Source organism: Desmodus rotundus, chromosome 6 (assembly GCF_022682495.2).
Source record: "Desmodus rotundus isolate HL8 chromosome 6, HLdesRot8A.1, whole genome shotgun sequence".
Taxonomy (NCBI): Eukaryota; Metazoa; Chordata; class Mammalia; order Chiroptera; family Phyllostomidae; genus Desmodus; species Desmodus rotundus.
In genome coordinates this window covers 79,973,616-79,986,266 of record NC_071392.1, presented here as the reverse complement: position 1 = coordinate 79,986,266, position 12,651 = coordinate 79,973,616, and the positions used below count along the sequence as shown (strand labels likewise).

The window sequence follows — 12,651 nt, the reverse complement described above, 5'->3', positions numbered from 1 at the left end:
GCTTCTTGTCCTCTCTAACTCGGTAAGCAAAAGCCTCTGAACTATATATATATATCTGTCCGTCAGGAAAAAGTCCAGCTGTTGTTAACATAATGAGAATGCTTTGCACAACATTGATGGAACCTGGCAGCCAAGGAGAGTCGACTAGAATGGGCATGTGTGAACAATGATGACTTCACTGTACTAGTCAATAGGGGCAGTAGACGCTGTTGAGTGAGCATGCGGACTGTGTGGCCATCGAATTCACAATGACTTAGCAAATGGTCATGAATCTGCATCAGATTTTATGTTAAGCTTGAACATTCCTCAGTGGAAACTATTCAAATGATTTCAGAAAGCCGCAGCTATGGGCAACTGGTGATTGGCAGCTTCATCACGACAACGTGCCCGCTCATGCATCGTGTCTCATGCAGACTTTCTTGGTGAAATATTGTATCACCCAGGTGACTCAGGCCCCCTACAGCCCAGATTTGGTACCCTGTGACTTCTGGCTTTTCCAAAAACTAAAATCAGCCTTGAAAGGGAAGAGATTTCAGACCATCGATGAGATTCAGGAAAATACAACAGAGTAGCTGATGGTGATTGGGAGAACTGTGTGAGGTCCCAAAAGTGCCTACTTTGAGGGGGACTGAAGCACCATTGTCCTACGTACAGTGTCTCTTGTACCTTGTGTCTTCTTCAATAAATGTCTCTATTTTTCATATGACATAACTGGATACCTTCTGGACAGACCTTGTATATACACTTGTATCACATACACAATATATATCATATGTATCATATATATTATCTAACCACCCACCCATCCATCCATCCATCCACCCAATCTATTACTTTATAATCTACCTGAAAGCTTATGAGGAAGAACTATTATGATGGCCATTTTCCTGATGAGAAAAATGGGCTTAGAGAAGCTAAGCAGAGTAATACTTACGAACCCAAGCAGAATTCAAACCCAAGTCCACCTGATCCTGCTTTCTGGGAGGCATCGTGCCTGTGTCCCCTCACCATCTGCCCCATTCTCCCGAAAGACAGTGGCGGTAAAGGTAAAACACAAAATCCTCTTTAAGGAATCAAATCAGTTCATACATCTTTCATATTTAGAGAGAAATATCCTTGGAATTGCTAAAATGAAACTGGTAAGGAGGGAGAAATCCTACATAACAACTTACTATCATAATTCAGCTGTGTTTAAAGAAATCTTGCCCAGACCACAGATACCAAATAAAAGACTTCCAAAATGGATGGCAAATAGGGTTCTATATGCAAAACCGTCACAGTTTTTTTCCTCATCTTGACTCAAACGGCAAAGTTTTATCCCCAGTTCCTAATGGTTAACTGTTTTTATTCTGCCTATCCACTTCCATTTCTTTGCTTTTCATTTTATTCACCATTAAGTAATCTGAACTAATCTCCTTTTATTTAGAAATATTAACCATAAGCTTTTTAAATTTAAAAAAATCTACATACAAGACACTGTAGTATATACTAATTTCCAAAAAGCACTCTGTTTTCCTAATCAATAGCCATGGCATTTTTTTAGGCAAGATTTTTTCCCTTTTTTTAAAATTGTTTTTCAAGCACAGTTGTCTCCACTTCCCACCACCACCCTTCCCCACCTCACCCACCCCCACCTCCTACCCTCAATCCTACCCGCTTTGGCCTTGTCCATGGGTCCTTTATACATGTTCCTTGATGACCCTTCCCCTTCTTTCCCTCATTATCCCTCTCCCCTCTGGTTACTGTCAGTTTGTTCTTTATTTTAATGTCTCTGGTTCTATTTTGCTCACTTATTTGTTTTGTGGATTAGGTTCCACTAATAGGTGAGATCATATGGTATTTGTCTTTCACCACCTGGCTTATTTCACTTAGCATAATGCTGTCCAGTTCCATCCATGCTGTTGTGAAGGGTAGGAGCTCCTTCTTTCTTTCTGCTGCGTAGAATTCCATCATGTAAATGTACCACAGTTTTTTGGTCCACTCATTTACTGATGGGCACTTAGGCTGTTTTCAGCACGTGGCTTTTGTAAATTGTGCTGCTATGAACATTGGGGTGCCTAGGCTCTCTTGAATTGGTATTTTAGGATTCTTAGGGTATAATCCCAGTAGTGGAATTGCCAGGTCAATTTTTTTTTTTTTTAAACAAACAGCTCCATTCATTCACAGGTCTGCTCTGTACAAGAAGGCTCTGTCTCAGCTTAGCTGGGTGATCTTGAGCAGGTCAGCCTCCCTACACTTAAGTTTCTTCATGCAAAATGAAGTTTTTAATATTCATTAGATCAGGGATTCTTGGCCCAGAGTTCACGGGTCCCCAGGAGGTCTGCGGATGGTGGTCCATGACGCCACTGAAAGTAAGTGCCAAATTTTGTGGGTGCGTGTGTGCATTTTTCTTGGAGGAGAGTCTATGGCTTTCATCAGAGACTCAAAGGAGTGTGTGGTCCAAAAATGAAAAAGTAACATTCCACCACAGAAGATTATCCATAGGGTCGTTGACAGCCTTAAGCTTCTATGAGTGGTGATGTGACTAAGTCCCTGTCCTAATGGTGAATACAGTCGTATTGAGAAAGACACAGAAGGAAGCCAAGAACAGTTATGCCAACAGCCTTCTTTGGCTTGAGGGGAAAAACCTGATCTTCTCTGTTTCTGTGTTTCTGTGAAATGGGAATAATGTGGGAGGTTTCGGGGGGGCAAACAAAACAATGGGTACACCTACACATGTAAGCAATTTCCCTGCATGAGCATGAAGAACAGTTCAATTAAACCCAATAGCTTCATATGGTCTGTGGCCACAAACTCCCTAAGACGGGGAAAAAAATATTTTTTCCCCGTCTTAGGGAGTTATTTGGCATTGTAGAGATGATGGAGCTTTAGCCAATGAAAAATTCCATTGATCAATTTATTATAGTGGAAAGGTTTTGAGATTTGAGATAAGCAGCCAGATTATACCCCATATCTATATGAAGTTGGACATGTTACTTAACCTTTCAGACCTGCAGATTCCTCAGTGACAAAATAGAGTGATAATATCCATGTCTGCTATGGACTGAATATTTGTGTTCCTCCCCCAAATTCATATGCTAAAACCTGACACCCAATGTGACGGTATTAGGAAGTGTGGCCTTCAGGAGATGATTAAGTCATGAGGGTGAAACCCTCGTGAATCGGATTAAGTGCCCTTATAAAAGAGACTCCAGAGGGGGTCCGTCGCCTCTCTGCCATGTGAGCACAGAGTGAAAAGACGGCCATCTATGAACTAGTAAGCGGACCCTCACCAGACGCTGAATCTGCCAGCACCTTGGACTTGGACTTCCAAGCCTCCAGAACCGCGAAAAATAAAATTCCGTTTTTTGACTGAGTGTTTATCAACCACTCCGTCTACGGTATTCTATTACAGCAGCCTGAATAGACTAAGGTAAGGTCATAGGGTTGTTTTCACAATTAAATGATACAAGGTATGTGAAGTGCATCACCTAGCCTGGTATTTGGTTGATGCTAAACAAATGATAGTTCTTTTACCTTCCAACACTAGGTGAAAATTCTGTCTGATACTTTTTCCACGTACGAACTATTTTTGCTGAACTGACACTTCAGGTGAAATTCTGAGTTATGTTTATATACTACATTTAAAATAAAAGACAGAGCATTGATGAATTAGAAATTTACCACATGGCTTACAATATGTGATTTTCAAATCCTCAGATGTCAATTAAATTTGCGTGGTACACTTACGTGTGATTGAAAGATTTAACTCTTTCCCAACCTCAATAGAAACATCTTAGCATGTGCTGAGATTAGTACAGGAAAGAAGCTTTGTAGTAAGAATGCAGCAAATTATAATGACTGAACTGACAAATGAATAAAAATTCAAAATCTATAAAATATTATTTTGTATCAAAATATTATTTTGTATCAAAGACCTAACAAAACATTAATACGATTTTAATAATACCATCAAACATTTGTTGAGCATAAACTATGTGCTAGTCATTGGGTTAATTACATGGGTTAACTACCTTAATCTTTACAATTACCTTCAGAGGCAGAATAATTATTCCCATTATTATACATAAAGAAATAGAGGCAAGAGATGTTTAAGTAATTTGACACAAGGTCACCCAACTAGTAGGGTGCCAGAGGCAGGATTTGAACCCAGGTCTGTCAGACTTCGTCACCCGTAAACAATAGATCATCCTGCGTTTCTTTGGGAGACTGAAGATTGATCTTTCTAAGTGTCACACATACAGACTGTTAGGAAAAATTCACTGCTGTTTTAAACCGTGTGTTACCTCCGTATACAGGCCCCATGTTTTTCCAGCTAGGAATGAAGTTATGGGTCGTCATGTGAAGTCCTTAGTCTACATTTTCAATTTTTACTAAACACATGTCACTTTGGGTAGGTCCCGGACCCCTGAGGCCCCACTGATCACCACAGAGGGCGATACTTCTAGGACCAGAGGAACTGTTAGGTTATTGAAAAGTAGCCTGAAGGGAAGTTTTCAGCCAATTTAGGTACTCTAATAATTTAGACAATTTCAAAGAAATATTTTATTCAATGTCCTCATGAGAAATAATTTTATGATTACAGAATAACAAAAAAATTGCATTTGAAAAGATCTCGATGGAAAGTGTCAAGGTCAATGCTAAGCATTGTGAATAAAAGTGTTGTGTGCACATGCTTGTTGTGTAACCATTGACTGGCCACCCTGTTAAATCGCGTAAAAAAGTTTCAGTGGTAGCATTCTGGAAGGGGACAACTTAGACCTAATGGATTTTTAAAAATTGTTTCTTTTTTCCCAGTGTAGTAACAATATTTACTTTCAAAAATGTCTAATCACCTGTTTTCAGAGGCCCATAAAAATGACAACAGCAAGAGTGTTTTCATTCATGTCTGTGAGCCTCTGAACCTGATGACGCAGCTCTACAACAGGGCCTTTCCTCTGACGAGAAAGAGGAACTCACGTGGGTGTGGAAGGCACGAACCGGGACGGAGTTCACGTCTGGAAGAGTGACAGCGCTGCTTGTTGTGAGAGCAAACCCAACCTTGGGAGAAGTCGCATGTGTGACTCAGTATCTCTCCACAGACAAAGCATCCCTGCAGGATTCTCAGCAGATACACAAAAATCCCTTTGGCCAAATGGAAAAGAAGAGCTCGCGCTGAAATGGTGTTCACTCTTCTAGCTGAGAAAATGCAACCCTTCCTCAGATGTTGCTATCAAGCACGCCCACTCAACTCTTCCCTCCGAAGCCAATTCCTGCCCTTCCTCTTCCTAAGTTCTTGAATCCTCTGAGAAGTGTAGAAAGAAAGCCCTCATTGTATTATTTTGCTTTGTTTTATGGTAAATAGAAAATGTATCTTTAATTCTTTGTGTGTTGCAGGGAATCACAACAGGTCCTGTTAATAAGTAATAATTAATGGTGATGTTTTTGATAAACACATAATAAACACTGGATGATTAGTACTGTTAGTACTTTCATGTATGATCTGTTTATTTTCCCACATGACTCCTATGAGATGCACACTGTTATTTTCTCCGTTGTACAGATGAGGAAACAGCAGGTTAGAAGACTGATGAACTTGGAAGGGTAGGGTAGCTAATAAGTGGCAGGCCCGGGATTGGACTGCCCGGCTGCCTAATGCAACAGCTCATGCTCCTGACTGCTAGGCTTGTGACTGCTTCCCACCATTATGCTTCTCGGTGTCCCTTCCATCACGGAGAACATGTATGTTCTATTCAGACATACCTGTTGTTGGTGCTGGGATCAGTCTACTTTTGCAGACACACATAAAAGGCTTAGCATTATTTTGTACTTGTTGACTAGGAAGAGAGGTGAATTTGGCCCCTTTGAAAATGTTTCCCTTCTCCTCCCAGAAGGCTATTATACCTTGATGATACAAAGCACGTGGACACATAAGCCCGAGTAGACAGATTAGGTGTATGGGTGGGAGGAGAGGTGAAAACGAGTCAATCAAGTGTTGAGGAAGACGCACATGGACCAGGGCAAACTACATTAAGTTGCGCCAAGAAATACAGAGACAAAGGCAGAGAGGGATTTAGACAAAAACACAGAAACAGAAAGGGAAGTGGAATACACCTGTTAAATTGCTCTTCCTGGGGGAGAGGTGAAGCATAATATACAGCGAAACGAATTATTTTTTTGTTTCTTCAAATAGGTAATTGATTCAAAAATATAGTTTTATTTGAGATGTGTACAAATAGTATCTTTTGCACAGAAACAACACATTTGGATTTGCACAGGTTACCTGCTCAATGCATTCTGCCTACGGAAATTTTTTTCTATCCTTTTGGCTCAAGATTGCTCTAAAGTTCTTAATGCACTTAGCATGTGGGCTTGGACACTACAAGGGCGTTGCCTGGACCGGTGACCACTCATTCTTATAGTACCTCATACTTTGTAGGTATGCAATAACATTTGTTTTTGATGACCGGATGAAGTACCTCCTACTAATCCAAAGGCCTCATCTGAAGGACTCAGTGGGAAAGTCAAATGAAGGACAAGGGCAAGGGGAAGAGCCAAAAGATGCACAGGCTAAGGGGCAGGACAAAGAAGGGAAGGATGTTTTTGATCAGCTGGTTCGCAGTCTAGGTTGCGCAAAGCTGGCTGATGCGGAGTGGACCGGGCTGCAACCCTCGGAAGGAGGCGTGCGCACGCCAGCCTCCGGGCAGCCGTGAGGAGGGGAGTGCACGCCAGGCCCGGGCACATGAAAGCCAGCGTGGCACAGAGATCTGTGTCTGAGGACTACAATGTATGAGCGTCTGGCTTATTTTAATTTGTGGGTAAAACATCTGGTAAGAGTACAAATTTTAAATTATTTATCATTGCAAAGCAGAACTGCACCTGCTAGTCAAACTCAATCACAACAAATTAAAATAACAGGGCATTTTTATGTGGAAAGCCTTTGCGGGTAACAGATGGAAAATCGCAGACTCTCTTCCCCCCCGGGGTCTGCACGGGCGCAGCATACAAAAAGCATAAGCCTTCTTCGATAAGTATCAATGACTATCAGGGTGCATACGATATTTGAAGATATGCAAACGTAGTAACACACTCTGCCCAATTCTGTCATTCTGTTGCTCTGTCCTCCGTGCTCAAAACAGAGCTTGGAGCAGAGCAGATGCCCCATAAAAAGTTGTGAATGAGTGAGAGAAAAAATGAACCCGCAGTTCCGAGCCTTGGGGCCAGTCCACTTTGGCTAACTTATCCCACTGCCGCTCCAGATCGGGATAGAGTTCTTCCTTTATTTCCCTGAATCCAAAGGAAAGTTAAATCATGTCAAGCTTAATGGGTAGGACCATATAATCACATTTTCTAAAGTGAAAACTTGCCTTATAGGTTTTATTTGGGTTTAAATTAGGTAATACATGATCATTGTAAAAGAAAAGTAGATAATACCGAAAGCAAAAGGAAAGTAAAAATTACCACCAATCCCCCAAAGAAAACACAGACTCCTGCTACGGATGGGAATGCCAAGGCCTGAAGCTAAAGGAAAAGGGACTTGCCCAAAGACCTACATGCCCTTTATCTGCAGATCAAAACCACGATTTTAGGCAGCCCTTGATTTCTGGTTCCGGCCACCTGTTTCCTGTACACACCCCGAACTTTCCCATCAAAGTTGGCCGGCTCACAACGCCAGACCTTTGCTATTCCCATAAATGATCGGATTTGACAAAATCCTAAATGGTAATAAACATGGACTTACATACCAGAGCCCAGAATAACAGAATGAGAAGGACCGCCTTGAAATACGAAAGGGTAGACTTAGCACAAATATATGAAAGTATTTAAGTACCATGCTTCTCTCAAAAAAGAAAGAAAAAAAATCCTATGGAAGCTAATAGTCCAAAAGAATTAATACAGACAGACATATAAGTTACACAGTTTGGATACAGTTGTGTAAATTTATTTTAGTGTATTAAGGACACCTACCTAACTAGGCTTCTCTGAGTACAGTCCTTTTCAGATTGACATTAAAGAAAGAGAGGAAGACATCTCCTTCCACACAAAACAACTGGAAGGAATGAACCGTGCAGCTGTGTGGAAAATTCTTAGGCACAATCCTGGTTCTAAAGACACCTGGTTTATTTTCTCTAATTATAGTATCGCTCTAACCACAGCAAGTTAGTGCCGACATTCCTCTCAGGCTGACTCCTATTTGTTGGGTAGAGATACTCTGTGGACTTTCGGGACACCTGGAGGCCAAACAGCCCATCACTGGACAGAATAAAAGGTATGCTCCACAGGGCCTGGACATGGCCTACCTGGCCTCAGTGTCCCTCAACGCCGGTCCCCCATACTCTGCCTGGTTCTCCGACTTCCTTGATTTTGGGGGGTCTTCTCTGATGGTTTCCACTCTGCCTTTATGGGCCTCTTGCTCTCGCTACACGTGCTTTCTTGTCCCCATCGGTACCGTCCACCTTCAGTGTTTGCACTACTGCCGCCATACCAAGTGCGCCACGGAGGAAATCTCCACTTGGCTGGGGTTTCTTGCTGAAATGAAACACTCCCCTCCACACCCACCCAAAAATGGAACCCGCCTCAACTTCCCAATTGAGACAAGGCAGAGACCTTCTCTCCAGCTCCTTGGGCATATAGTCCTTGGAATTGTCTTCGAGCTTCTCCCCCTCCGGAAAGGCTAGCCAATTCTCCTGCTATCAACACTCTCATAGGCGATCTTCATTTTCGTGTTCGCTGCCCTGATTCAGGCCCTCATCTTTGCGTGTTCCATACTACCCGTCCCAGTGCTGGCTCCCCACACTCTAGTCCACCGTACATAACCTTTTCTGTGTGTATTTTCATCACACACAGTTCCCCTGCTACATCTGTCTACTGCCCTTTATGTGGAACAGAAACACCCAAGAGGTGCAAGTCCATCTAGTTCTTGCCCAAGCGCTCAATGGATTTCTTGCACCAGGACCCTCATTTCTGCCTCTGGGTTTCGGCTGGTGTGATCCCTCACCTACACGGCTCCCTTTCCACCCTTGGTCACCGTCACAACCTCCTGCAGGGCCCACCACTTCCAAGGAGCTTTTCCTGGCTAGTTTCATCACAGGAAGTCGTGATGAAAGTTTCATCACAGGATGTGGCTGCCTTTCCTTCTCTTGAAGTTCATGTTTAGTTCTGGCTATACTGACATTTTGTTTCTTACTCATTTAGTTAATGATGATGGTTAAAACTAACATTACAAAAAATAATAACTACCATTTATGGAAGCCTACTATGTGCCAAGCACTGAGCTAGGCCATTTATGAAGTTCGATCAGCTTCTCAGCAACCACACAAACGACGTAGATATTATGCCTGTTGTACAAATAAGGCAACTGGGACTTAGAGAGAAGTCCCTGGCTCCCGCATGCCCAGCTCAGAAGTGGCAGAGCTGGGATTCAAACCCACAGAGCCCAGGTACGGTTCATGGTGCCGTGCGTGTCTGTGCGTAGACCTTTCACGAACAGCAGCCTACTTTGCTCAGGTTAATCAAAGGCAGCAATTTTACCTTCTTCTTTTGTGTTCTCCCTATGGATAAGTAGAGCCTGTGGCCCCCCAATACTTTTTGTTACAGGTGCAAGTTCTAGTTTTCTACTGCAGAATCGCCAAGGGATCGCCTTATGACCACCTTGCGTGTCGTGTGTGCTCTAGAATTACTGCCAGGCTACATGGATTCGACTTTAAGATCGTCGTCTAACAGTTTTCTTCCCGTGAATGCCCACTCTGTTTCCTCCACAGATCATCTGATGTAAGTCACTTTAAATGCCACGGTCCTTCGCTCTGAAGCCGAAAAATTAAAAATACGCATAATGTCCCGTGCTTCACACGTCCTTTTAGTTCCCCAACCTGCCTTTGAAGTCACCCGACAGACCTCACACAATGTCACAGCTTCCCACTAGACTCAGAACCCCCCCAGGAGCACATCCAGTGGCATGAACCCCAATATCTGGATCGCTGCATTTGCAGATGCTTTTCCAATAAAATAAAAATGTGTGACAAGAACCACCTGGGGCTTACTGCCTCTACTTTCTTAGATTAAAGACTCCCATTTCCTAAGTGGTTTCAATATTCATTATTTGTCATTTTTACATCATTTTCATATTGTAACTGATTCTGAAACTTTTATCCACACGTTCCTTTTGTGATTTAAAAATTCCAATAGGAAGGGCACTGAATACATGCCACTATTTCATTCTTCTGAATGCCCCTTTTTCTAGAGGTGTTTGTTTGTTTGTTTTAAGGCAGAATTTGGAGCACTAACAGGAACGTTTTTCATAACTACTGTTGCAAACAGCTTCGTGAGCAATACCTTTGGCCCTTCGGAATGATGATCTTTGAGGCCTGAAACCAACATTGTTAATAACACCGCACAAAAATATTTTTCAACGTAGGTCCTTACCTTTCTGCTTCCAGGCGCATCTCTTCTCGCTTTTGCCTCCTAAGTTCTCTGCGACGTTCAAAATCATCCATGGTGCGGTTTCAGGTTTAGGGAGACCAGATGACGTCTGGGTCTAGAGGGGAGGAGGCAGATGAATGTGATCGATGAGTCGAAGTTATTATTTCCCACGAATCGCTTAAGCCCTTCCCCCACCCCGGCTATTTTCTCATTCCCTCATTTTTTCTTTACTCTTCAGAAAAACACCTTAGAAGTCGGGTGAGGTAGCCAGTGATCAGTTTCTGACTCCTGAGCCGAGTCCTTTCTGTGCTGAATTCAGTCTCATTCATGAAACTAGTAGAGACAAATGAGTAAAATTCCGGGATTGCCGTTTCAAAAAACAAAGACCTTAGGAGACAGAGAGGTTTTGAAAACTTGAAATATTGATAGGATCAAGGAAGAGCTACTGAAAGGTTTTGTTCTTGGTAACTTTGCTGAAGCATACACAGACAAAAGTTACAAAAAAGTGAACAAAGAAAGAGGAAAAGAAAACAAGAGTAAAAAAAAAGCAAAGTGGCAAGAAGAGGAATATGTAGGAAGAGAAAAGTAAAAAGAGAAATAGAATAATACAGGTATCCAGGCACGATCTGCATCCCCTTTTAGAAGATTCATATTTGCATCTAAAAGAGGATGCAAATGTGAACAGCAGAATGATAACGAGACGGCAGCAATCATACCATGAGTAAACATAATGCAGCAGCATTTCAAAAAGCAACGATTACGTTATGATCAAGCTGCTTCCAGAGCTTAAAAGTCCCGGCTCCTAGTACCCCCGCGGTTTTCTCCTTTCCTACCTCCTCCGCGACGGTTTTAATCCCAGGCAGATCCTCCCTTTCCAGCTCTTCAGCTGAGGAGCCCGCTTCCCCTGCGTTGCTGTGCCATGGAGTCAAGTATTGCAGAATTCCCCTGCAGCCCCCAAACCCAAAATGACTACCAGAAAAGGGGAAGCGGGCTCTTTTTGTCCTTGCTTTGTTTACAGAGCTGTCAGTGGTTAGTTAAACTCGGCCTGGAATCTGGCATTTAAGGCCTGCTTGAAGATTGTTTCCTGTGTGGAGCGGGAGGCCTCCACTTCCTCTGGAATCTTAGACTCTCCGCCGCGCTCAGATCACAAAAAATATTTTCCAGCCCTTTCTGTGCACACGAGACGAGCCGTTTGCTCCACGCAAGAAAATAGGGGGCCGTGCAAAACCTGAAGGTACCCCCAGATGCATCTTTGTTTGAGGGAGCAAAGAGCACAACTTAGATTTTGAAGCCAAGTTTGGAGTCCTTCTTAAATAAATTGTCAGATTTTTTTTTTTTTTATTTTCAAGCGTTTTCCCCCCTTAGGAAACCCACACAAACAAAAATAAAACCTCAGCCAACAGAAACAAAAGTATCCAATGTTTGAATTTTTCCCCTTTCTCCTCCCCCAGGGTATTATTTATACTGCTTGTAAATCTTTTAGAAATTCAAATTCTGATGTTTATTTGGGGTTTTTAAATTTTAAGGTGTTTTTCTCTTACCCCCACCAAGAGCACTTTCTAAGTTGTTGCTAGTTAAGAAGGAATCAGTTTTTTAAAAAAATTATTTCATCAACCACAAAGAAATTTCTCCACATTTTCCAATCAGATCTCATCACAGTCATCAGAATGAAAAGAATAAAAAAAATGGGGGAGTTGAGGGTCCCCCTGGGATGAGCTTCCGTTCTGAGAGGACAGCCCCCGGGGGCGGTGGGACCAAACCTGGGCTACTCGGTGCCCTGAGAGAGTAAACTCTGCTCTGTCCTTTCTTCCGTAAAGTCTCTTGTTGTCTGTAAGCCACTTCTCAAGTAACTACAGCAACAGCAAACAGAAGTGGGAGAGAGAGGTCTGTCTGTAAGCAAACGATTTCACTTTTCCTCATGTATCCAAGTAGCTTAAAGAGCATCCTCCGAACCTCCGCTCTTCCCTCATCCAAGCTAAGCAGTCAGGCTGGCTCCCTGTCGGCCACAGGGGTTCGGGTTTTTCCACCTCCACCTCTGGTGGAGGTGCTAACGAGCAGGGGAAGAAGTGCTCCCGGGCAGGCAGAGGATGCACACCGCTGGCCGGGTCTCCGAGTACACGATGGGAAGGGAAACTCACTAACCTCAGGTGGTCACTTCTGCTGGCCAGCCTCCCTGGCTCCCTGCAAACACAATTTTTCTCCTACCCATCTCTCCTCCTACTGCTCACCTTCATTACCTACTCAAGCATTTTT

The 12,651-nt window shown here is 42.9% G+C and overlaps 1 protein-coding gene across 3 annotated transcripts in view; it reads right to left on the bottom strand.

The window, feature by feature from the left end:
* The window catches only part of CALD1 (caldesmon 1), a 192,354-nt gene that overhangs the window by 96,387 nt on the left and 83,316 nt on the right, over positions 1 to 12,651 (bottom strand). For 2 of the 3 annotated variants that reach the window (XM_024554989.4, XM_024554992.3), the window contains exon 3: positions 10,402 to 10,513. In XM_024554989.4, coding sequence (XP_024410757.2) covers positions 10,402 to 10,472 — 71 coding nt within the window. In that variant the 5' untranslated portion in view covers positions 10,473 to 10,513. Of the gene's footprint in view, positions 1 to 10,401; positions 10,514 to 11,231; positions 11,601 to 12,651 lie in introns of those variants that run through there. The other variant, XM_045191097.3, reaches the window with a different exon arrangement.